This window comes from Nomascus leucogenys, chromosome 6 (assembly GCF_006542625.1).
Source record: "Nomascus leucogenys isolate Asia chromosome 6, Asia_NLE_v1, whole genome shotgun sequence".
Classification (NCBI taxonomy): Eukaryota; Metazoa; Chordata; class Mammalia; order Primates; family Hylobatidae; genus Nomascus; species Nomascus leucogenys.
The window spans coordinates 47,119,208-47,146,361 of record NC_044386.1 but is presented as its reverse complement, the minus strand read 5'-3'; the positions used below and the strand labels follow the sequence as shown (position 1 = coordinate 47,146,361).

The following is a 27,154-nucleotide window of genomic DNA, read 5'->3' as shown; positions in this document are numbered from 1 at the left end:
AGAGATGGTGCTATAGCTCTGATGAAATATGAAATCAAAAAATCGTTAGGAATTGCTGATTAATTGTATGTGGAAAGTGAATCACCAATTGTACAGACATAAATATTCATTCAGTGTTGACAATAATTGAAAAGAGAAGGGAGGATAACACACTCTGAATAGCTAATATTCAGCAGGTGGAAATTATATGAAGTCTATAATAGTCATCAGGAAAATTATATATATAAAATACATAATGTTAGGCAAAAATGCAAATAGGTTTTCATAGGTTATCATCAAATAAATAAATAAAAAGAGTTATTTGTAAAAGTCTAACAGAATAGAGTTGTATTAAAGAAGAGGGATTTAGAATGATTGGTTATCTTTTACCTTGCTTTAATGTTCCATAATGCTAAAAAAAAAAAAAGATTAATTGCATAACCCTATCGAACAACTGTTTTGGCAACACAGAAATAAACAGAAACACTATGCATTTTCTCAGACCCACAGTCTTCAATTAATTCAAGAACTCCTTCAGATACAGAGTCTACAAATCTTCTGATTTGTAATAGGAAATAGCTAGTCTGTGAATATTAGCCAAATAACTATCAACTGTCCTCTTGTGGAATGGCAAACTGTTGTCCCAAAATCAGAAAGTTTTTTTTTCTTTTTTTTTTTAATTTTTATTTTTATTATTATACTTTAGGTTTTAGGGTACATGTGCACAATGTGCAGGTTTGTTACATATGTATCCATGTGCCATGTTGATTTCCTTCACCCATTAACTCGTCATTTAGCATTAGGTATATCTCCTAATGCTGTCCCTCCCCCCTCCCCCAACCTCACAACAGTCCCCTGAGTGTGATGTTCCCCTTCCTGTGACCATGAGTTCTCATTGTTCAATTCCCACCTATGAGTGAGAACATGCGGTGTTTGGTTTTTTGTCCTTGCGATAGTTTACTGAGAATGATGGTTTCCAGTTTCATCCATGTCCCTACAAAGGACATGAACTCATCAGTTTTTATGGCTGCATAGTATTCCATGGTATATATGTGCCACATTTTCTTAATCCAGTCTATCGTTGTTGGACATCTGGGTTGGTTCCAAGTCTTTGCTATTGTGAATAGTGCCGCAATCAACATACGTGTGCATGTGTCTTTATAGCAGCATGATTTATAGTCCTTTGGGTATATACCCAGTAATGGGATGGCTGGGTCAAATGGTATTTCTAGTTCTAGATCCCTGAGGAATCGCCACACTGACTTCCACAATGGTTGAACTAGTTTACAGTCCCACCAACAGTGTAAAAGTGTTCCTATTTCTCCACATCCTCTCCAGCACCTGTTGTTTCCTGCTTTTTTAATGATGGCCATTCTAACTGGTGTGAGATGGTATCTCACTGTGGTTTTGATTTGCATTTCTCTGATGGCCAGTGATGATGAGCATTTCTTCATGTGTTTTTTGGCTGCATAAATGTCTTCTTTTGAGAAGTGTCTGTTCATGTCCTTTGCCCACTTTTTGATGGGGCTGTTTGTTTTTTTCTTGTAAATTTGTTTGAGTTCATTGTAGATTCTGGATATTAGCCCTTTGTCAGATGAGTAGGTTGCAAAAATTTTCTCCTGTTCTGTAGGTTGCCTGTTCACTCTGATGGTAGTTTCTTTTGCTGTGCAGAAGCTCTTTAGTTTAATTAGATCCCATTTGTCAATTTTGGCTTTCGTTGCCATTGCTTTTGGTGTTTTAGACATGAAGTCCTTGCCCATGCCTATATCCTGAATGGTATTGCCTAGGTTTTCTTGTAGGATTTTAATGGTTTTAGGTCTAACATTTAAGTCTTTAATCCATCTTGAATTAATTTTTGTATAAGGTGTAAGGAAGGGATCCAGTTTCAGCTTTCTACATATGGCTAGCCAGTTTTCCCAGCACCATTTATTAAATAGGGAATCCTTTCCCCATTGTTTGTTTTTGTCAGGTTTGTCAAAGATCAGATAGTTGTAGATATGAGGCATTATTTCTGAGGGCTCTGTTCTGTTCCATTGATCTATGTCTCTGTTGTGGTACCAGTACCATGCTGTTTTGGTTACTGTAGCCTTGTAGTATAGTTTGAAGTCAGGTAGCGTGATGCCTCCAGCTTTGTTCTTTTGGCTTAGGATTGACTTGGTGATGCGGGCTCTTTTTTGTTTCCATATGAACTTTAAAGTAGTTTTTTCCAATTCTGTGAAGAAAGTCATTGGTAGCTTGATGGGGATGGCATTGAATCTATAAATTACCTTGGGCAGTATGGCCCAGAAAGATTTTTATTTGAAAAATTTGCTTGATAGTTTTTTGGGAAATTTTTTGTTTTATTTTAAATTTTAAATTTTTGGGAGTACATAGTACGTATAGATATTCACAAGATACATGACATATTTTGTTACAGGCATACAATGCATAATAATCACATCAGGGTAAATGGGATATCCATCAACTCAAGAATGTATGCTTTCTTTGTGTTACAAACAATTCGATCATACTATTTTAGTTATTTTTAAATGTACAATAAATTATTGTTGACTGTAGTACTGTCAAATACAAGATTTTATCCATTCTATTCAATTATATTTTTGTACCCACCAACCATTTCCCCATCCCTCTTCCACCCATCCCTACCCTTCCCAGACTCTGATAACCATCATTCTATTCCCTGTCTCCATGAGTACAATTGTTTTGATTTTTAGCTCCTACAAATAAGTGAGCGTATGCAGTTTGTCTTTCTGTGCCTGGTTTATTTCACATAAAAGAATGACCTCCAGTTCCAACTATGTTGTTGCAAATGACAAGATCTCATTGTTTTTTTATGGCTGAATAGTACTTCATTGTGTATAGGTACACATTTTCTTTATTCATCTGATGATGGACATTTTGGTTGCTCCTAAGTCTTGGCTATTGTGAACAGTGCTGCAATAAACATGAGAGAGCAGGTGTCTCTTCACTATACTGATTTCCTTTCCTTTGGGTATATACCTAGCAGTGAGACTACTGGGTCATATGGTAGTTCTATTTTCAGTTTTTGAGGAACCTCCAAACTAATCTCCACAGTGCTCGTGCTAATTTACAATCCCACCATCAGTGAACAAGGATTCCCTTCTCTCTATATCCTTGCCAGCATTCATTTTGCCTGATATTTGGATAAAAGCCATTTTTATCTGGGTTGAGGTGATATCACATTGAAATTTTGATTTGCATTTCTCTGATAAACAGTGATGTTCGAGCACATTTTCATATACCTGCTTGCCATTTGTATGTCTTCACTGAGAGATGTCTATTCAGATATTTTGCCCATTTTTACAGATTATTAGATTTTTTTCTATAGAGTTGTTTGAGCTCCCTATGTATATTCTGGTTATTAATCTCTTGTCGCATGGATAGTTTGCAAATATTTTCTCCCATTATGTGGGTTGTCTCTTCACATTGTTGATTGTTTCCTTTGCTGTGCAGAAGCTTTTAAAGTTGATGTGATCCCGTTTGTCCATTTTTGCTTTGGTTGCCTGTACTTATGGGGTATTACTCAAGAAATCTTTGCCCAGACCAATGTCCTGGAGAGTTTCCCAAATGTTTTTTTCCTGTAGTTTTATAGCTTCTGGTCTTAGATTTAAGTCCTTAATCCATTTTTATTTGATTTTCGTATATGGTGAGGGACAGGAGTCTAGTTTTATTCTTCTGTATATGGATATCTAGTTTTTCTAGCACCATTTATTGAAGAGGACTATCATTTCCCAATGTGTTTTTTGGCACATGTGTTGAAAATGAGTTCACTGTTGATGTATGGATTTGTTTCTCGGTTCTCTATTCTGTTTCATTGGTCTGCGTGTCTGTTTTTAGGCCACTACCATGCTATTTTGGTTGCTGTAGTTCTGTAGAATAATTGGAAGTCAGGTAAGGTGATTCCTTAAGTTTTGTTTTTTGTTGTTGTTGTTTGTTTTGTTTTTGTTTTTATTTTCTGCTCAGGATAGCTTTGCTTATCCTGAGTCTTTTGCAGTTCCATATAAATTTTAGAATTTTTTATTCTTTTTCTGTGAAGAAGGGCATTAGTATTTTGACAGGGATTGTATTAAAGCTGTAGATTGCTTTGGGTAGGTAGTATGGGCATTTTAACAATATTCCTCCAATCTATGAACATGGAATATTTTTCTGTTTTTAGGTGTTCTCTTCAATTTCTTGCATCCAATGTTTTGTTGTTTTCATTATAGAGATCTTTCACTTATTTGATTAAGTTAATTTGTAGGGTTTTATTTTATTTGTAACCATTGTAAATGAGGTTACTTTCTTGATTTTGTTTTCATATTGTTTGCTGATGGCATATAAAAATGCTACTGATTTTTGTATGTTGATTTTGTATCCTGCAACTTTACTAAATTTGTTGATCAATTCTAAGAGTTTTTTGGTGGAGTCTTTAGGTTTTTCCAAATATAAGATCATATCATGTGCAAATAAAGATAATTAGACTTCTTCCTTTCCAATTTAGTTGCACTTTATATCTTTTGTCTGATTACTCCAGCTAGGACTTCCAGTACTATGTTGAATAACTGTGGTAACAGTGGGCACCCTTGTGCTGTTACTGATCTTAAAGGAAAGGTTTTCAGTTTTTCCCCATTCAGTATGTTACTAGCTGTGTGTCTGTTGTATTTTTGGCACTTTTAATGTGTTAAGCATGTTCTTTCTGGGAATTTGAAGGCTTTTGTAATGAAGGAATGTTGAATGTCATCAAATGCTTTTTCGATATCAGTTGAAATGGTCATATGGTTTTTGTCCTTTATTCTGTTGATGTGGTGTATCACATTGACTGATTTGGGTATGATGAACCATCCTTGTGTCCCTGAGTTAAATCATCTTTGGTTATGATCAATGATCTCTTCAATGTGTTGTTGAATTCCGTTTGCTAGTATTTTGTTAAGGATATTTGCATCAAATTCGTGTTCATCAGGGATATTGGCCTGTGGCTTTCTTACTTTCTTTTTTTGTTCATGTGTCTTTAGCTTTGGTATCAGGGTAATACTGGTGTTATAGAGTCTAGAAGTATTCACTTCTCCTATATTATTTCTCAGAGTAGTTAGAATAAGGTTGGTATTAGTTCTTTTTAAAATGTTTTCCAAAATTTAGCAATGAAGTCATCAGGTCCCGGGCTTTTCTATGACACTTTTGAGGGTTTTCAGAGACACTTTATTGCAGCTTCAGTCTTGCTACTTGTTATTGGTCTGTTCAGGTCTTGAATCTCTTCCTGGTTTAATTTTTGTAGGTTTTATGTGTTTAGTAATTTATTAATTTCCTCTAGGTTTTCCCATTTATTGGCATATAGTTGCTTATAGTAGCCTCTAATGATCCTTTGACTATCTGTAGTATTGGTTGCAATGTTTCCCTTTTCACCTCTGGTTTTACTTGTGTCTTTTTTTTTTTTTTCTTATTTAGTTTGGCTAAAGGGTTGTAAGTTTTGTTTATCTTTTCAATAAAATAGCTTTTTTTCATTGATATTTTGTATTATTTGTTGAAGATTAGATGGTTGTAGATGTGCAGTCTTATTTCTGAGTTCTCAATGTGTCTTTTTTTTTAAACTAGTACCATGCTGTTTTAGTTACTATAGCGTTGTAGTATAGTTTGAAGCTGGCTAGCATGCTTCCAGCCTTGTTCTTTTTGCTTAGTATTGTCTTGGCTATTTGGGCTCTTTTTTGGTTCAATATAAACTTTAAAATAGCTTTTGCTAATTCTGTGAAGAATGTCAAAGATAGTTTAATGAAAATAGAATTGAATATATAAATTACTTTGGGCATTATGCCCATTTTCACAATATTCATTCTTTCTATCCATGAGCATGGAATGTTGTTCCGTTTGTTTGTGTCCTCTCTAATTTCCTTGAGTGGTGGTTTGTAGTTCTCCTTGAAGAGGCCCTTCACTCCTTGTTAGCTGTATTCCTAAGTATTTTATTCTCTTCATAGCAAATGTGAATGAGAGTTCATTCATGAATTGGTTCTCTGCTTGTCTGTCATTGGTGTAAAGGAATGCTTGTGATTTTTGCACATTGATTTTGCATCCTGAGAATTTGGTGAAATTGCTTATCAGCTTAAGAAGCTTTTGGGCTGACACGATGGGTTTTTTAGATACAGGATTATGTCATCTGCCAACAAAGACAGTTCGACTTCTTGTCTTCCCATTTGAATACCTTTATTTCTTTCTCTTGCCTGATTGCCCTGGCCAGAACTTCCAATACTATGTTGAATAGGAGTGGTAAGAGAGGGCATCCTTGTCTTGTGCCAGTTCTCCAATTCTCAAGGCAAATGCTTCCAGCTTTTGCCCATTCAGTATAATTTTGGCTGTGGGTTTGTCATAAATGGCTCTTATTATTTTGAGGTATGTTCCTTCAATACCTGGTTTATTGAGAGTTTTTAACATGAAGAGCTGTTGAATTTTATTGAAGGCCTTTTTGCATCTGTTGAGATAATCACATGGTTTTTGTTTTTAGTTCTGTTTATTTGGTAAATTACATTTATTGATTTGTATATGTTAAACCAACTTTGCATCTCAGGATAAAGCCAAGTTGATTGTCATATGTAAGCTTTTTGTTGTGCTGCTGGATTCAGTGCCAGCATTTTATCGAGGATTTTTGCATCAATGCTCATCAGAGATATTGACCTGAAGTTTTCATTTTTTGTCATATCTCTTCTAGGTTCTGGTATCAGGATGATACTGGCCTCATAAAATGAGATAGGGATGAGTCCATCCTTTTCAATTGCTTGGAGTAGTTTCAGAAGAAATGGTACCACCTCCTTTCTATACCTCTGGTAGAATTCAGCTGTAAATCCATCTGGTCCTGGGCTTTTATTGATTTGTAGTGTCACAGGATCCTTGGAGTGTCACTTTGCTAGCTGGAAACCTCTGTTGCCACCAGTAACTTCTGCTTGAGTATTGCTTATGACCACTTACCTTGTTCCATCCACTTGCCCCAGCCAACTGTGCTTGGCTTATGCCACTGGCCCAGATCCTACACCAGCCAAGGACAAGCCAGGTGCAGAGTGGCAAGGGGTGTGTTGGAGAGCAAGCCTGGGGTCCAGCCACTGGCCCGCTGAGGGCCAGGGGCAGGCAGCTCCAGGCACCAGCACATATGTTAGCTCTGTGAGAAGCTGCAGCTGGACCAGATGTACTCCATGTGGCTTGTGCTGTAGGCACCTGTGTCTGGACAGAGGGATCATGGTGGTGCCTGGAAGCTTGGAGATATCAGAAACTGTAGAACTCCTTAAAGTGTGTCAGACCCCTGGCTCAGGGAGTCCCTAGGTCTGGGATCCTAGAGGGCAGCAGCTCTTCTCCTTCTCATTACCCATAGCATGGCAAGCAGGGAAGGGTGGGGGGCATGTTTCAGCCCTGTTTATGTTACAACTCTTTTAGTCCCACCATTCAGTGGGTCCTGAGTTCTTATCCTTTGTCCAGGAAGAATGAGGTACGCAAACAGCTGGAGGGTGAGCAGAAAGGAGCTTCATGGAGTGGCAGAATAGTTTTCAGGAGACCTAAAGTGGGTAGCTCCTTTCTTCAGGCAGATCGTTCTTATTTCTGTTTAAGGCTGGCTGAGTTCAGGGTTTTTATGGGCTCAGAAGGGAGGAAGTGTGTGCTGATTGGTCCATGGATGGCCAAGGGCGGGCCTGGGAAAAGCACCATAAGTTCTTACTCCTGGCTGTGGACTCCACCAGGAACTGGCAGCCCAGTCCCCAGGCTTCAAGCCATCCCTTGCTTGAAGGTGGGGTTTCACCACAGACCCACCCCTTTCCACCCTGGAGCCTGCCTGCTGCCATCAACGTACCATTCATGGCACCCAGGCTGCTTGTGCCAAGGGGCACCTGCCAGCCCATGCTGAGCCACCTTCAGCACCCCCTCCCTCCCTCTCTGAACTCTTTGGGGCCTAAATCTTCAGAGGGAGACTGAGGGGGCAGGGGGGCTGGTGTGTCAGGACTTCCTTGAGTGCACACACACCAGCCAAGTCACGACAACATTCCAGGCTTGGCTTCAGCTTTGTTCCAAAAGTGGCCCAGAGTGAGAATTTTCCAGGCACCAGGAGTGGGTAGAGGCCAGGGAGTGAGATCAGGCACTTCCAAACCTGTGGGGACAAGGGGGCTTCCCGGGCCCCCAAGAGCTCAGGGATGCCCAGGTCCAGCGCCACAGCTAGGTGAGTACAGCTGTGCCCAGACCACCACTGGTAATGTGCTGGGTCAGTCTTGAAGCCGGTATAGTACTGGGTCTTGCCCAAGGCCTGTCAACCACTGACTGGCTACCACCTATGTTCACTTAAGGCCCTGATGCTCCACAATAAGCAGGTGGTAAGGCCAGCCAGGCTTGTGTCCTTTCCTTCAGGATAGTGAGTTCCCTGTCATCGCTGGTGGGTCCAGAGATGCCATCCAGGAGCTGGGTGCTGAAGTCAGAAACTTTAGGAATCTATCTGGTGCTCTATTCTCCTGCAGCTGAGCTGGTATCTCAACCATGCGACAAAGTCCTACTCACTTCCCATCTCCTTTCCATAAGAAGACGTATCTCTCCCCATGGTCACCACTGTCCCAGGCCCATAGTGAGTACTGCCTGGCTACAGTCAACGTTCATTCAAGGCCCAAGGACTCTTTCGTCAGCTTGTGGTGAATGCTGCCAAGCCTGGAGTTCTTTTTTCAAAGCAATGTGCTCCCATCTGGTCCAGGGAAGGTCCAGAAATGCTGTCCAAAAGCCAAGGCATGGAATCAGGGACCCCAAGAACTCTGGGTGCTGTACCCCACTGTGGCCAAGCTGGTACCTAAGCTGCAAGACAAAATCTCTTTCACCCTTTTCTCTCCATTTCTCAAGCAGAATGGGTCTCTCCCCAGTGCCATCACAGCTGGGAATGTGCTTGGTTACACCAAAGCCAGCATGTCTCTGAGTCTCACCCAAGGCCCATGGCGAGTACTACCTGGCTACAGCTCCTGATTATTCAGGGACCTAGGGTATTTTAGTCAGCAGGTAATGAATCCTGCCAGGACTGGATTCTTCCCTTCAAGGCAGCAGGTTCCCTTCTGGCCTAGGGTGTGCCTAGAACTGTTGTCTAAGAGCCATGGCCTGGAATGGGAGTCTCAGAACTCTGATTCCTTATTCTACTGTGGCTGTGCTGGGTTCCAAGTTACAAGACAAAGTCCTCTTACTCTTCCCTCTCCTCTCCTCTCCTCAAGCAGAGGGAAAGTGTCTATCTCAGACCTGTGAGCTGTGCTGCCTGGGGTTGGGGAAATGAGTGGTACAAACTCTCCCTGAGCCACTCTAGATGGTTGTATCTCTAGGTCATTTGCCCAAATCCACTGGCTCTAAGCATAGCACAGCACCAGGATTTTCAGTCCTTGTACCTAGACTGCCTTTCAAGTTTATTTAGGACCCTAGAGCACTGTAGCCTTTAGTGGTGAGGCTTGCCAGAACTCAGGATCCAACTGCTGGGATGGGCTAGTCCCCACTTGCTAGGGCTGGTGTAAATGCTCCTTCTGTGGGCATTGGCTGAGTTCTGCCTGTTGTTGCTTTCTGCTGTGACAGGACAGCATTGAGTTCCAATGTTCCAATGCAAAGTCCCACAATTACTGCACTCTCCCTCCCTCAAGCACTCAGATTCTCTTTCCATGCCATGTGGTCACTGCCAAGGGATTGGTGAGGGGTGGCATCAGGAATTATACGCTGTCATTCCGATTCTCTCCTGTGCCTCTTTTAGTGATGTGAAGTTAAAACCAAGTATTATGATTGCTCACCTGATTTTTGGTTCTTATGAAGGTTTTTTCTTTGTGGATGTTTGTTCAATTTGGTGTTCCTGTGGAGAAGATGATTGCTAGAGGCTTCTATTCAGCCGTGTTGCTCCACTTCCTTGAAAGCTGACAGTCTTTTTATTTTTAATCACCTTACCATTTGTTTATTATTATTTTTAAATGATTGGAATAATTGTACATATTTATCATGTACAGCATTATATTTTGAAGTATATTTACATTGTGAAATGGCAAAATCCAACTGATTAACATATGTGTTACCTCACATAGTTATATTTATGGGGTGAGTACACTTAACATCCACTCTGTTAGCATTTTTCCAGAATACAGTATATTGTTAATGGACTATATTCACCCTATTTACAATAGATCTCTTAAACTCACTCCTCCCGTGTAACTAATTTTCTGTATCTTTTGACCAATATCTCCCTAACCTCCCCTTCCATGCCATCCACTTCTTGTAGCTACCACTCTATTCCCTAGTTCTGAGATCAACATTTTTAGGTTGCACATGTCATCAAGATCATGTGGTATTTGTGTTTCTATGGATGGCTTATTTCACTTAACATAATGTCCTTCAGGTTCATCCATTGTCACAAATGGCAGGATTTTTTTTTTTTTTAAGACTGACTAGTATTCTATTGTGTATATATACCACATTTTCTTTATCCATTAATCCACTGATAGACAGTTAGGTTGATTTCATACCCTGGCTATATTGTGAATAATGTAGCAATAAATATAGGATTGAACATATTTTTTCAACATATTGATTCCATTTTATTTGAATATACACCCGTTGGTAGGAGTAATGAATTATATGGTAGTTGTGTTTTTTACTTATTTGAGGAATCTACACCTTGTTTTCCACAATGGCTGTATTAATTTACATTCCCAACAACAATATGCAAAGGTCCCTTTTTCTCCATAGCATCACCAACAACTTCTAATCTTTTATTATTTTCATGATAAACCTTGTATCACTTGTGAGGTGATATTTCATTGTGGTTTAATTTTGCATTTCACTAATAATGAGTTGTATTGCGTATTTTTTTATATCCTGCTTGATAGTTTTCACGTGATATTTTCCTGGTGTCTTCTCAAATTTCTTTTGCAGTCCGTGTACATTCAATCTGTTATCAGTCACTTTTGCGTGAAAATAATAATTAATCTCTACTTAATCAGTAAAATCAGCTTTTATTTTCTTTATCTAAATATGAAGTGTTTTAAAATTACAGAACATATGTAATTTGTATACTCTATATTGCATTTATTTTATAACAAGACAATTAACTGAACCTGAGTCAAGGCACATAGCAATATACTGTACATCTCAGATTTTATTAAATTCAGTAAACTCATTTTAATATCATTATAGAAAGAACTGAGAAACAAAAGAAAACCACTGAAAATATTTAGACTATGTTGGCTAAGAGTGTATATTTTAAAGGTCTCGCTACAAAAAAATAAGTAAGGTGGTAAGTATGTTAATTAACTTGATTTAATCAGCCCACACTGCATACCTACATCAAAACATCACGTTGTACCCCATAAATGTGTATAGTTATATGTTAATTAAAATAATATTAATAAAAACTTTGTAATAGAGCTGATATTGAATTCGAGCATGCTTTAGACTTTAAAATAATATCCATTTTGTCAATTTTATGTGACCATTGACTTTCCAACTATTTCCATCGATGTCTTCAGTTTTTTATCCTCTGTAATGCCTATAGTCTAATATGTCTTTTTTCCTAAGAAGAACACTTGAATAGTTGGACAGGGGTCATTTGAGGAAGACAGTCTATTTTGTACAGTGAAACAGGGTTGTGATTTGAAGATAATACTTTCCTGAAATACATTGAAAAAATATCCAAATGATGGCAACGTCCCTGGATCAACTGGTACACGTGTCTTATTTCTTCTTAGCAAAATACTTATTGATTATTAAGAATATTAAGTTTGAGGTAAAATGATCCTGCAGTCCAAATCAATCTCCACAATATATTAGTTTCATTAAATACAAAATAATATTAATTGTAGACCTCAGTTCATATGAGTTTTAGAGATATACAATATCCCAATCAGATAAGCAGTGGAGCACGGTAAGTCATAAACTGTGGGCTCAAACCTTGGCACTGCCATTTCAGATCTAAATAATGACCTTGGATATGATTTTGAAGGATTCTATGTCTTCATTTTCTTATTTATAAAGTGAGAGAAATAATTGTACCTATACCTCATATGATTTTAAAAAAATAAAATGAGTTAAGTAAAGTGCTTAGAATAATAAGCACTCTGTAAATGTTGGGTACAAATATTAGCATTATATCTGTCATCTAATAAGCACCAAAAAAATTAGTTATCCTTAGTGAGTTTTCTGTGTACAGTCAATGACATCTTAAAACAATCAACTTTACCAAAAAGGGCTGAAATGAAACAGCTTCTTTTCTTATCAGACCTTACCTTTAGAGTTACTTGTCTGCCATGGTCTGTTCTGATAACTTTGTCTGACTACCTCTTTATCAAGTCTAGACAGTTTCTTCTGGATTTTATCTATTGTGCATGAACTTAACATCTTGCCTAGAAAGTAAATGATTTATTTATTTATGAATATTTCCACTATTTACTAGTTTTTGTTACTTAATCTCTCCAAGATCGCTCCTGGTAAGAAGCCTCCCAATAAATATTACAAAAATAGTTTGCATTTATGTAGACCTTATCCATATTTATCAAGTACTTCTCTATTCATGAGGTGAGGTCAGCAAGGTAGACTTTTTTCATAGTCATGGTTTATGATAAAATTTTATATTATTACTTGATGGATAGGCTTATCAAAGTTTCTTATAGTAATGATGAAAACATAAAAGTACAAGGAAACATAACCTGAGAAGGCTATGTTTTGAGGCCCTCTGTGAAGGTTGAGAAAGTGTTTTTATTGTCTTGCAATTTTCCAAATTATAAAATGTAAGTTCAGTGAAATTCAGTGGCAAACTCAAAAGAGGCAGAGATGAATTTTGGATACGTGTCTGCTCACTTGGGCTTGTTATTCTGCAATGCTCATATTTGTCCCAGGTCCTTGGATATCTCTGCTCTGATGAGACAAGCATGGGAGTGAAGTGTCAGGCCCAATAAGGCACATGCTTATAACCGATTCCCAAATTTGTTGGTAAATAAGTTTAATTCAAGATTCTGGGTGTACTTTGAAAATCTGAATTAAGTTCCACGGAAAGGAAACCATAGAAGAAATAATGATTACTGATAAAAGAAAATACACAACTCATTTATATAACACTTTGCAGCTTATAAATCACTTTCTCAACCATCATCTGCATTGAATGTGTTTCTTTACATAGCTATGAAAGTTGCATTATTTAGAAGTCAAAACATTTCAAAATACTTGAAGGTTTATAGTTAACATGATTAATAGGTACTGTAGTGGGAAAATATTTATTCATGCATGTTTTAGTTCATTATTGATACTGTTCACAGAGGAGAGAAAGTAGAAACTACTTGGAATGACAGTCTAATATTGGAGCACATGAAACTGGAAGAATCCTTCTAGATACCCATTCACTTAGCCTTTTTCCATGTATTTGATGTTTTGAATGTGGAAGGGTCAAGTATGAATTGGCAGGGGGTGGGAAGGAATAAAGAAAGATGACAGGAGGGAAGCAAGAAGTTACTGATGGAGTAGGGCTGTGTATTCTGAAGGTGGGGCTTAAGAAAAAATGTTTATCATTCTTTTCCCTTTTCTACTCCACAGTTTCTTGACATTCAAAAGAGTATGTCACCAATGATTCTTTTTTGTGATATACATTCTCAAACTTTGACTCACTGTGACTAGCACAGCCCTTAACCTAGAGAGTGCTAATTGTCATTATTCTGGGCAATGAGGGAAATCATATTAGCTATTTTATCATAGAATTAGTGGAGAAAGGGGTCTTTTAAATGTCACCTTTCTCCCTGAACGCATTCTCTTCAGTTCTTTTCGTCTCTCTTTTCTTTCATCTTTCTTGACCTCTGCTTCACACATATTCTATTTCTTTATGATCAAAATTAAGGGGGACAATTAGTTGAAGTGCACGACTCTGAAAATAATTTGCTCATCCTTGACGTCTTTCTTACACATTTGCAATGGTTTTAATATTTCAAACTCACTGCATTTGATCCTCACATCCAAACATATGTTATGGCATTATTACTATGCATTGATTAATTCATTTTATCTTTATTACTACTTTGTTTTCATTTCTATTGACATGAATTTTATGACACATTTCATGATTTGTTAGTAGTACCATGTTAGTAGTAGTGGATACCTGAAGAAGTGTTGGAGTTAGGATCATGGAGACGAAGAAAAATCCAATAAGACTAAGTTTCCTTATATTAAGCTAAGCAGCAAGAACATAGAGGCCATCTCTCTGCTGATGGAAAACTGGACTATAAAATGCTATTAATCTGTCATTAACCTTTGTGGACTGTTGCAATGACAGAGATGCCTAGCTATCACGGAGTGGCATGAACTGTGCTGTTCATGGTGAATAAACTGACCACGGGCAAGAGGTCAGCAAGGGGTTTTGTAGTTCAAGTAAGCATAAGGAGAAGCTATCATCAGTAATATTAGCATCTTGTTGGTTATATTAAATGACTGGATTTAATGCAATAAAAAGTCAAATTCAGTGTATGAAACTCATTCTAGAGAAATATTAATACCTCTTAGAAAATTATTTTAATTGCAAAATAATACATGCTTATTTAAAAATTGAACATTACCAAGTTTATAACAGGGAGTTTTCTCATTCTCTCACCCGTTCTCACTCCACAGAGGTAACTACAGTTATCAATTTCATGATTATTTTTCTAGATATTTTCTGTGCATTCATAAACATATATATATAGGAGTATACTAAACTTACTAATACACAAACTTGCTTGTTCGCTAAACATCTTATGAGCATTTTTGATGTATGCACACATATATTTACCTGTTTCACCTTAATTATTCTTCCCATTGATTCATTTAATCGATATGCTATTGATGAACATGTAAATAACCTAGCTTTTATTGCTATTATTTAAAGATGCAATAAACATCCTTCTACAACTACTTATTTTAATTCTGTGCGTTTACCTGTAGGATGAATTCAGATAAGTGGAACTTGTGGTATAAGGGTAATTACCAATATTTTAAATATGTCCATGACTCCTTGAGACATTACTCTGGAGTTTAATTTGTGAAGCAGAAGCACACAATAACCGGTATTTCTATAATGAAGGTAATTTATTTAGCACCACAGCCAGACCAAACTTGCACCAAAAATGGTTTGCTTCCGTTTCCTCCTGGAGATAAGAATTCCACAGATCTTACATTTTGATTATTTTCTTTGTGATACTAACAGAAAACAGTGTGTCCATCCAGGCCATGTGTATCTTAAATTTTCAACTATCCAAGAAGATGAGTGGTCACTAAGTGTGGTAGCTACAGTCTTTTCCTCACTCAGCAAAGTCCTAGAGGCTTGTATCTTTGCACCTTTGTGAATTATTTGAAAACTATGGTATCCATGTCATCTTTTTCACAGACTTTATACCATGAACAGTGGATGTTTTTCTTACAAGAAGTCATTTTACCCATTGCAATTATTGGTTTTATTTTCTCTTTCAGGGCTGGAGGTGGACTTTATGGTATTGACAGCATGCCGGATCTTCGCAGAAAAAAAACTTTGCCCATTGTCCGAGATGTGGTAAGTTACAACTGTTTAATTCTCTTTGATTGCATGTGTGGTTTTTTCCTTACTAAAACGTAATGTCCTTCTCATTCATTGTGTAGCCTGTAAATATTTCATGTAATAAAAGTATATGAGGCCAGATGCTACCTGCTGTTATATTTATTATTATTTCTTTAAATCTATTAGATGGAGGAGATAACTCAAACCTTTTGATAGCTTTTGATATAAGTGGAAATTACAATTAAGTTAATATGACCCTATAATTGGAGCAAAAAGAAATCACACAGCATGCCAAGCAAATGAATAGGCTGTGATGTGTTTAGTGTTATGAATGACCAGAAGTTTAATTCACAGTGCTTGAGGCTTTATTTAAACTTCTTCACCTTAACACAGTGGACCTGTACACTTTATAAAGCGAGTAGATAACATTAATCAACTCTTTATTTTATTATATTAGAGTCAATTCTAGCTAAATTAATAAGCTCTTCTATTTAAAGAAAATCATGGTTCACTTTGGGAGGCTGAGGCGGGCGGATCACGAGGTCAGGAGATCAAGACCATCCTGGCTAACATGGTGAAACCCTGTCTCTACTAAAAATACAAAAATTTAACTGGAGTGGTTGTGGGCACCTGTAGTCCCAGCTACTCGGGAGGCTGAGGCAGGAGAATGGCATGAACCTGGGAGGCGGAGCTTGCAGTGAGCCGAGATTGCGCCACTGCACTCCAGCCTGGGCGACAGAGCGAGACTCCGTCTCAAAAATAAAAATAAAAACAATAAAAAAGAAAAGAAAACCGTGGTTTTCAAGTTATTAACATCATTATTACTTCTGATCATGACTCTGAATAAATCTGTTTCCTATATTGAAATATGCTGCGGCCACCTTGATAAATGCAAAAAATTGACGATGGCCTGCATTAGATTGTAAAAAAAAAATCATGAAAAAGTGTCTCTTCCATCATCCAAAATATCTTCACATTTTATAGGCATATTTTTAATATTATATGTGATATGAAAAATATATTTTCCCCCATAAAAAGTAAATTTTCTTTCAGCAACAATGTACATAACTTTTTACATCGGTAATTTTTAATTTTGCTAAGAAAGCCTTCATCTGAAGGCCACTACTTTAGTTTTAAAATATGATCCTCACTGAAAAGATCTTATACTGGAAAGTATAACATGTCAGTACATTTAGTTCAGATTTCTGTCGTCACTATGTGGAAATAATTGTAAAGTGTTAGGCTAATTTAACATTGTTATATACTCTTTTCCTACCTTTTGTGTATCTAATTATTTACACTTTGTTTCCTCTCACTTCTGGAATCTTCAGGCCATGGTAAGTGCTTTTCTATTTATTTAATTAATATTTTGCAGTCTTCTCAAACATACACCGCACTTACTCATGGGGTAAAAGAGGGCAAGATGGAGAAATGAAAAGACAGACATACAAGAATAAGAAGTTTGTTCTGCAAGAATTTAACATCTGGTTCAATTCTGAAAGAGAAAATTATGTATGCAACAGGTGCAAACACAGACCAAGATAGGATACAAATGTAGTTGTAGGGAATATATTTTTCGAAGATGAAAGATTTTCTTGGGTAAACTCTTGGAGGTAAGTCTTCAAGGTAAATGTGGAGATGAGTGGGGAGTGACATTCTTACTCAGGTGTATGCTGAATTTTATTTGAGTTAATGACTTTGTAACGCTGAGGAGATATGTATATGACCAGATGGGTCTTGGGTGATCAAGAATGCATTATTCCACAATGACATCCCTTTGCTCCTAATGGGATAACAGTTTTAATATTCCCATATGGAGCTTCTGATTTCCAACGTTCTCTATAGCACTGCTGAGTTTCTTGTATTTCATGTATTTTGGGTAGGAGTAGGTAGTGGTGGTTATGGTTCTGTTTTATGTAGTGAGGAAACTAAAGGGACTTGACTCTTATTTAAGATCACCCAAGTTACCAGCATCAAGTGAAGAAAACGAATCTGGATATAACAATTATCAGTAAATTGAATGGGCACTTAGAAAAACTGTCTTGAATAGATATGGAAGAATATTCTAGGGAACTATGAACAACTCAGGAACCATCTAATACTAATTATGATTCAGGGCTATCCCCAAAGTCAGGCTGGCTCTCTACCAAAGGTTATGTATTCTGAATGAATATATCACAACCACCTTGGGGAATAAGAAAGTTTGAGAAGCCTCTTGCTAGCCTGAGGTGGTTGAGGGGGCTGGTCATCTTAAGGCTGGTCATCTTGCCTTTCTGGGCCTCAGTTTCAGCATCTATAAAATGTAGGCGTTGGGTTTGATGAGTTGCGGGACCTTTCCAGTTTTAATATTGTATGAGTCCATATTCTGGGTGAATCGGCTGATTACCAAAATGGCAGGTCCTTACTAACTAAAATATGAACAGTGATGGCCGATATTCTTGCATTTTCACCCTCTGCTGAGCAGTATATGCATGTCAACCTCCCTATGTATTAATAAGTCATAATTCTGTTTGTTTTAGACCCTGGCTGCCCGGAAATCTGGACTCTCCCTGGCTATGGTGATTAGGACATCCCTAAATAATGAGGAACTGGTAAGTACAGTGTCCATTACTAACTAGATATTGCTCATAATCACAAGGGGGAAACCGTTCTGCTTGAGCTACTCATCTGTGATGTTTAGTCCAATGTTCTGGAAGTAACTGGGAGCATGAGGAAAGCCTGACTGCAAACAAACTTCCTCAGGGACTCAGCCAATCATTTTCTTCTCCTCAAATACGTATAAACCTTCCTATCTTTACAAATGCTGTTCAGTTCTAACATAGCTTCCCTGTTATTCTCCCTGTGGAAGGAAAAGTCCTACTGTTTTTTTACATAGTTTAAGTTTTGCCTCTTTTACGAGGTTTTCCCCAAACATCTTCCCTCCAGCTGAATGATTAATTTCCTCCTTAGGACTTTTATAGGTTTTTTTTTGTTTTGTTTTTTGTTTTTTGTTTTTTTTTTAAGACGGAATCTCACTCCGTTGCAGGCTGCAGTGCAGTGGCACAATCTCAGCTCACTGCAACCTCCACCTCCTGGGTTCAAGCAATTCTCCTGCCTCAGCCTCCCTAGTAGCTGGGACTACAGGTGCTTGCCACCATGCCCAGCTAATTTTTGTATTTTTAGTAGAGATGGGGTTTCACCGTGTTGGCCAGGATGGTCTCCATCTCTTGACCTCATGATCTGCTTGCCTTGGCCTCCCAAAGTGCGGGGATTACGGGCATGAGCCACCACACCTGGTAGCATTTATTCACGACCTCCATAGGGTCATATGATTACGAGTGAAGTCGGCTTGGTATGAGTCCCATCTGTGCCACTTAATTAGAATTATTATATCCCACAAGTTATGTTACTTCTTCAAGCCTGAGTTCTCTCATCTACAAAGTGAGGTGACAAGGAAACTGAGAGGATTAGGAAGTAGATACATGCTTAACATTCAGCATAGCTCAGGTTATAACAAACAATACATACGAGCTTCTGTTTTATTATTTTTATTACAATTATTTTGATTATTTTGCATACACCTTTTCTTTTAAACTCTGATATCCTTGAGGGTGGCACTATAACTTGTGTGTTGTTCTTGTTAAATGATTCTACCACGATGGCTTAGCACACTGTCTGGCATGAGGTGGATGTTTGTAAATTCTGACTGAATGAAAGAACCATGCTGATTAGAAGATACAGATAGGCTGTAATTATTTAGGTCAGGGATTCTTAAATCTGGCTCACTGGAACACTTGAGGGAGCTTTAAAACATACAGTGCTGGGGTCTCATTCTCAGCCACTCTGATTTAATTGGCTTCAGGTGTAGTTTGGGTAAAAGGGATTTTTTAAAAAAAAATTCTTGTGTTTTGTGCCTGGCATGTTCTGTTCTGGTAAATGTGTCTTGCACATTCTGCTGGGGATTTACTTGAGACAGTATCTGTGTGCCTCCCTATGCCTGGAGACTAATATATCCTACCTCCCCAATTTTGGCAACTTTGTCATTCTTATAGAGTAAAAATTCTGCCAGAAATATTATATTATGCATTTTAACTTTCTATAACTTAACATTTAAACACCATTTTTTATGTCTATATTTCTCATTCCCTTCCTTCTTCTTCCTGTCATTGTCATCTTTCATCCAAATGTCAATCTTTCCTGGGTTTTTCCATCAGCAGGCTCCCCTACCCAGTACATATCAGTAAAACAAAACATATTCGTTTGACTATCTGGAGGCTACAAGTTGATACATTTTCTGTTGTGCCACAGGAGAAAAAATGTAATTGCATTCTCAGAGTATTATTCTTTCTTTCTCTCTCTCTCTCTTTTTATTTATTTATTTTTTGTAGACAGAGTCTGGCTCTGTCATCCAAGTGGGAATGTAGTGGTATGGTCATAGCTCACTGCAGCCTCAACCTTCAGAGCTCACATGATCCTCTGGCCTCTGCCTTCTAGGTAGTTGAGGCTAAAGGCATATGCCACCACACTCAGCTAATATTTTCATTTTTTTTTTAGAGACAGGGTCTCGCTCTGTTGCCCAGGCTGGTCTCAAACTCCTGGGCTCAAGCAATTCTTCCACCTCAGCTCCCAAAGTGCTGGGATTACAGGTGTAAGCCACCATGGCCCCCACCTCCATATTCTTATCTGTTAGATTTATGATGCCATGTAATATTTTGAGTATAGTTTGGGCACAAGACAAAGCAGACATCCTCTGGTGTAGAAAAAACTGCATATTGCTTGCTGAATCTCAAAGCATCTCGTCTTTTTTTGAGTAAATAATAAAGGCTGAAGAATTTTATTGATAAATTCCTACACTGTTCCTTTCCTATGTTTTAAAACATGGTATTTGATTTGAACTATGAATACTAAGTCTTTTGATGCGCTAACAGGAAAGCATGGGAATTAGTGGAATGCTACTGTATTTTCTGAGTCCTGGACAGGGAACGTATCCTCACTTTAAGGTTAGCTATTGATCTGCTTTTCAGCAACTTAAAAATATCACCTTTACTCCTTTAGTTTCAGAAGGCCTCAGTAAAAAACTCTGTGTTGGTGTTGAATGGATGAACAAAATCCATCAGTTACCTCTCAGATTCACAAAGCCCATTTTCCTGGGACTCATGCCTCAAAAAGTAAATGAACTATGACTTCTGAACAATAAGCATGTTAAATGTCACTCTTGACAAGCTGTTGCATTCAGTCATTACACACGCAACTAATATAAATGCTGGAGCAAATAATTTGCACTCTTTGGTGCTGAAAATCTTCCTAGGCACACTTGATATAAAAGCATAAAATATTTGCTTTTATGTGAAGGGAAATGGCTTGGTGATGTGAAAAATATCAAATGGTACCATCTCTATTTTAATTAAAGAAATGTACAGTTTGAAGCTCAGTCATCTCTTCCGAGGAAAGAACAGGCACTAATGCCTGATGCAGGATGACAGTGGGTCACGTGGCACTGCCTCCTCCACTAACACTCTGCTGGCCATGGGTGAAGCATCGCCAGTGCCCCCATCCATCACCAACTCCAATTTACCCATGAGGCGCTATTAGGACTGATCGAGAATCTCAGCTTAATAAGCTGTTAAGGATTATGATTTCTGAAAATTTCCATCTAGCTTAGTAACATAGGCAGGACCAACCAATCTAGTATCTAAATACCATAGCAGTAGTCTTCCTGGCACTCCACTATCCATCCCTGTGCTAGTTTCACAGACTGATAATTTCTTAGGTGTGAACCTGACAGTGGGGCAATCAAAGTATATCCATTCGGTAATTCAATACATGCTTATTGACTACCTGCTCTGTGTCAGGTGTTGTTTCAGACTGGAAATTAAGTAGCGAACAACTCAGCCAAAAATCTCTACTTTCATGAGGCTTACCGTACAGTGGGAGGGGGACTGAGATACTTAATTTTGTATCCATTGTTGCTACAAGTCACATGGAAGCTTCTAGTAGGCAAGAGCATTTAAACCAAGATAGTCTCAGATGAGGTTTACGGGAAACCAGGTAGAGGGGGAATGAAAATGACTAAGCATAAGAGGGATCCTAAAGCCCTGTTGGTTCTGTCTGGGTTGATGGGCATGTTAAGGCTGGCAGGCTTCTAGGAAGTGTCCATTCTCAGTAAGGGGAAGTTTGTCTAGGATTCAGACTTTGTGAAAGGGACTGGCAAGAACTAGATGAGGAGGTATTCAGGAGATCAAACCTGAGCCCAATTTCTAGCATGACACTAGACAGATAACATGGAAGGAGAAAACTGCTCAGAACACCTCTCTGAGACTTCAACTTCAACCAGAGCTGTAGGCTTACAGTACACCCAGGTCCTTCAGACCCCTGCTCGGGAACAGAAACCCTTTCAGGCCACCTGGATAAGTTTGGAAGTGAAAGGGGCCTGAATTAGAATCTCAACTCCACCTCTCACTAGCTTTGACTACTTGTTTCTTCTCAATATTCTTCACCTTCCTGAGACAACTTTGCTTCATCAATAAAATGAAAGTAATAATAGTTACCTCACAGTTTGTGAGAATTAAAAGAAATAGCTTATGTAGAAAGCCCTTTGTTTAGTCAAACGCTTCCCATTCCCCCTTTTCTCTTTATACAGTGGCCAGCATGGCAGGTGGCCATCAGCGCAGTAGGGCAGGAACTTGTGATCGGGGCTGCAGAATACATGCTGAGTCTAATGCCTCCCTGCCCTCTTTGCACCTGAGGGTAATTTTCCTTTCCAGGAAGTACTGACATGGAAGCCAGCAATAACGACGCCAAAGTAAAGATTATCTCTTGTCTGCAAGTATTGCTATTGGTTCTGTTATTCTTCATAAGCACGGACTTTGACTTGAGATCCCTGTTGGTCCAGTTCCACAATTTACCTGCTGCGGTGCCTAGGGCAAGTTATGGAAATTTTCATGTCCTTGAATTTCTTATATGTTTACTAATTATATCACATTTTTGCATCTACTTTGCATCATAATGTAAAAATGACTATGTTTTTCTGTGTTCTTGAACAATTTTGGCATCATTATTAAACTAGCTTAATAAGATAAGTGGGGAAGATTTCCTCTTTTCCCTTCTCTGGGATGGTTTCTATAAAATAAGTTCTGTATCTTGAAGGACTGGCAAAACTTGTCCTCCAAAACCACCTGGATATGGTACTTATTTTGAGAGTAATTTTTTGACTATTGAATCAACTTATTTAATATAGTGATTATGTACGCTAAGCATTCATTCTTGAGTTAGTCTAGACAATTTATAATTTTTAGCAAATTGTCTTGTTTTTCTAAATTTTTGAATTTAATACCATCAAATTGTTTATATAATTATATCATGGTTTATATAAAAACGTGTGCCATTTTATCCTATTTATTTATACATATCCTATGTATTTTCTCTCTCTTTTGTAAAATCAAAACTGCAGGAAATTTATCTGGCTTTGCTTTGTTGACTCCATCTTATCTCCTTGTTTTCTATTTCATTTATTTATGCTCTTGTTATTTTTAGATTTTTTTATTCTTTGTATTTACCCAGAAAGTACTTTTCTGAGTTATAGGGTTGAACATATAGTTATTGATTTTAGTGGTTCTTATTAACTATTGCATATACACAAAGTAATATTTACAATGTAAGTGAAGAAAATAAATAATAATAATAACTAACCATGTATCCATTTTTGATGCATAAGTACATACTAAAAGTTAGTTAATTTTGTGATTAACAATTTTTCACCACACAATTTCCCATGGTTCCCTGACTGACTGCTTGGTTACATAAAAGGACAGTTACATGGGATCTATTTATAGGAATGGTCAACCCCTCCTCACCTTAGTTTTATAAAATCCTAAACATTCTTCTCTCTTTTTTCCTTCAACTTTTATTTTAAGTTCTGGGATACATGTGCAGGATGTGCTTGTTACACAGGTAAATGTGTGCCACGGTGGTTTGCTGCCCAGATCAACCCATCACCTTGGTATTAAGCCCAGCATCTGTTAGCTATTCTTCCTGATGCTCTCCCTCCTCCCACCCCCACCCCGACAGGCCCCATTGTGTGTTATTCCCCGCCGCACGTCCATGCGTTCTCATCCTTCAGCTCCCACTAATAAGTGAGAACATATGGGGCTTGGTTTTCTGTTCCTGCATTAGTTTGCCGAGGATGATGGTTTCCAGCTCTATCCATGTCCCTACAAAGGACATGATCTAATTCCTTTTTTTGGCTGTATAGTATTTCATGGTGTATATGTAGCACATTTTCTTTATCCAGTCTATCATTGATGGACATTTGGGTTGATTCCATGTCTTTGCTATTGTGAACAGTGCTGCAATGAACATATGCATGCATGTATCTTTACAACAGAATGATTTACATTCCTTTGGGGATATACCCAGTAATGGGATTGCTGGGTCAAGTGGTATTTCTGCCTCTAGATCTTTGAGGAATCTGTCTTCTACAATGATTGAACTAATTTAATTCCCACCAACAGTGTAAAAGCATTCCTTTTTTTCTGCAACCATGCCAGCATCTGTTGTTTTTGACTTTTTAATAATCACCATTCTGACTGGCATGAGAAAGCATCTAATTGTGATTTTGATTTGCATTTCTCTAATGGTCAGTGATGTTGAGCTTCTTTTCATGTTTTTTTGACTGCATGAATGACTTCTTTTGAGAAATTTATGTTCAAATCCTTTGCCCACTTTTTAATGAGATTGTTTATTTTTTTTCTTGTAAATTTGTTTAAGTTCCTTATAGATCTTGGATATTAGACTTTTGTCAGACAGATAGATTGCAAAAATTTTCTCCCATTCTGTAGGTTGCCTGTTGACTCTTATTTTAGTTTCTTTTGCTGCACAGAAGCTATTTAGTTAAATTATATCCCATCTGTCAACTTCTGCTTTTGTTGCAATTGCTTTTGGCGTTTTTGTCATGAAATCTTTGCCCATCACTGTGTCCTGAATGGTACTGCCTAGATTTTCTTCTAGAGTGTTTATAGTTTTGGGGTTTTATATTTAAGTCTTTAATCCATCTTGAGTTAATTTTTGTATATGATGTAAGCAAGTGGTTCAGTTTCAGTTTTCTGCATATGACTAGCCAGTTCTCTAGCACCATTTATTAAATAGGGAATCCTTTCCTCATTGCCTGTTTTTGTCAGGTTTTGTCAGATGGTTGAAGGTGCATGGTCTTGTTTCTTATTTCTCTATTCCATTTCATTAGTCTATGTGTCTGTTCTTATACCAGTACCATGCTGTTTTGGCTACCGTAGCCTCGTAGTATAGTTTGAAGGTGGGTAGGGTGATGCCTACAACTTTGTTATTTTTACTTAGGATTGTCTTGGCTCTTCAGGCTCTTTTTGGTTCCATACAAATTTTTAAAAAGTTTCTTCTGATTCTGTAGAAAATGTTCATGGTAGTTTAATGGGAGTGGCATTGAATCTACAAATTACTTTGGGCAGTATGGCCATTTTCACAATATTGATTCTTCCTATCCATGAGCATGGAATGTTTTTCGATTTGTTTGCTTCCTCTCTAATTTCCTTGAGCAGTAGTTTGTAGTTCTCCTTGAAGAGGTCTTTCACTTCTTTTGTTAGTTGTATCACTAGGTATTTTATTCTTTTTGTAGCAATTGTGAATAGGAGTTTGTTCACAATTTGGCTCTCTGCCTACCTGTTGTTTGTGTATAGAGATGCTACTCATTTTTGCACATTGATTTTGTATCCTCAGACTTTGCTGAAATTGCTTATAAGCTTACTCTTTTGGACTGAGACATGGAATTTTCTAGATATAGGATTATGTCCTCTGCAAAAGTAATTTGACTTCCTGTCTTCCTATGTGAATACACTTTATTTCTTTTCTTGCCCAATTGCCCTGGCCAGAACTTCCAATGCTAGGTTGAATAGGAGTGGTAACAGAGGGCATCCTTGTCTTAAGCTGGTTTTAGACTCATAAGAATGCAGTCTCCACCCCAAGTAGTAAATCTTAGACTTCCCACATTAAAATGGCTAAAGTTTCCCCCAGTGTAGAAATCCATATTATTTTTAGTTTCATATATTTATCAAATTAATTATCTCATACCACCCACATCACTTGTATACATTTTTATTGAAAGTTTGAGTTGGGAAAAAAGAACATTTATAGTGCATAAAATCTATCATATTTTGTTTTCAGATTATGTTCTGTGTCATAACAAAGGGCTTATGCTATATTGTGCTCTCCTTGAATTAAGGATTCATCTACGTTAGTGTTGTTCTGCCCTCTTTATTTGGACTCACCCCATAAGTTTCTCAGGACAATGCTAATTTATATCTGTTATAAAGCAATAGAAGTGAAAGAAAACTACTTACATTCTCACATAGATAGGATATAATTTTTAGTCTTTGTTTGTACTTTCTGCTACAAAAAAGTCACCTGAATAATTTTAGCTCCTACAGTCAATCAGTTTTATAGGATGATTACTTAGATGAGCAAATCAGCACTGAAATTATGTCTGTTTATATAGTCAGGATTTTATCCTAGCATTGCTCTGTCTTCGTGTTTATAACAAATTTCAAAAAGATCATATTGTACCTAATGTTTGGTCTGCAGAAAATTCTGATGTTTTTGTCCAGAAAAAATAACACTTGTACTTCACCGAAGAGTAGATGTATTTTTTTTTTCTGGAAAGTATACATCAAGTATATGGAAAATGCCTCAAAACAAGAAGCATTTTTTTTTTCTTGAAAGTATCAAAATGTGATATTTGGGGGGTATAGGAAAGGTGTGGCTTACATAATCTCACAAGGAGGATTATTTCCTCCACGGGATGAGGAGGAAAATAGAACTTCATAGGTTAGTCACCGGTTAAAACAGAAAGGAAAAAGGAGAGAAACGGCGTGGCAAATGGAGGCAGACTGGCTTTGTTCCTGTTATAATTATTAACAGTTGGCAGATTAGAATATTGATGGTCTGAAAACACTAGCCATTGCTCTTGGCAGGAAGCCTGATTCCTTTAAATCTCAGGCTCTTTTTAGTTTCTTCAGGTAGTGATGAATAGAAAAGGCAATTCATTTCCTTCCAGTGTCCTAATTGTTCCCAAAGTGATATATTAGTGCAACTTACTTTAAATTTATTTTATGGAGAAGAAAGTTCTAACAAAATATTTCTCTAGGGTGTGAGCATCCTCCCCAGTGTAGTCTATATGTTGTACTTGCCTGCAAAGGCTTATCAGCATGTGAAAACATTCCTTACTCATTTCTACAGGTTAACGAGATGTCTATACACAGCAAAAAAAATTGCCTTCTTTTTTGGAGTCACTTAAGCAATGTGAAAATAATGTTGTTTTTTTTTCTAATTGCAAGAGTATCGCATCCTGTCTATACATAAAAAAGAATACGGGAAGGATATGTATCAAATAATGCCTAACTTTAAAAAGCTAAATCGAATATTTTTATTATTTATATTAGTGCCTTTCTGTTTTATAAATTATTTTTACAATGAACATGCACTTTATTATAATCTTAAGATACATATTTTTTAGGAAATACATTTTTTGTTGTAGAAGATTTGAAAAGTTGTAGAAGATTTGTAAAGTTTAGAAACATTTAAAATAGATCAGCAGCTGATGAGAACACACGGACACCTAGAGGGGAACAACACACACTGTGGCCTGTCAGAGGGTGGGGGTGGGAGGAG

At 37.5% G+C, this 27,154-nt stretch overlaps 1 protein-coding gene across 2 annotated transcripts in view; it reads left to right on the top strand.

Moving 5' to 3' along the window:
• Nucleotides 1-27,154, top strand: part of UNC13C (unc-13 homolog C) — a 654,851-nt gene that overhangs the window by 239,537 nt on the left and 388,160 nt on the right. For both annotated transcript variants that reach the window (XR_004030428.1, XM_030814067.1), the window contains exons 5-7: nucleotides 15,421-15,499; nucleotides 16,816-16,821; nucleotides 18,004-18,075. Coding sequence is in view for 1 of the 2 variants with exons in the window: in XM_030814067.1 (XP_030669927.1) it covers nucleotides 15,421-15,499; nucleotides 16,816-16,821; nucleotides 18,004-18,075 (157 nt within the window). In the remaining variant the exon portion in view is untranslated. The remainder of the gene's footprint in view (nucleotides 1-15,420; nucleotides 15,500-16,815; nucleotides 16,822-18,003; nucleotides 18,076-27,154) is intronic.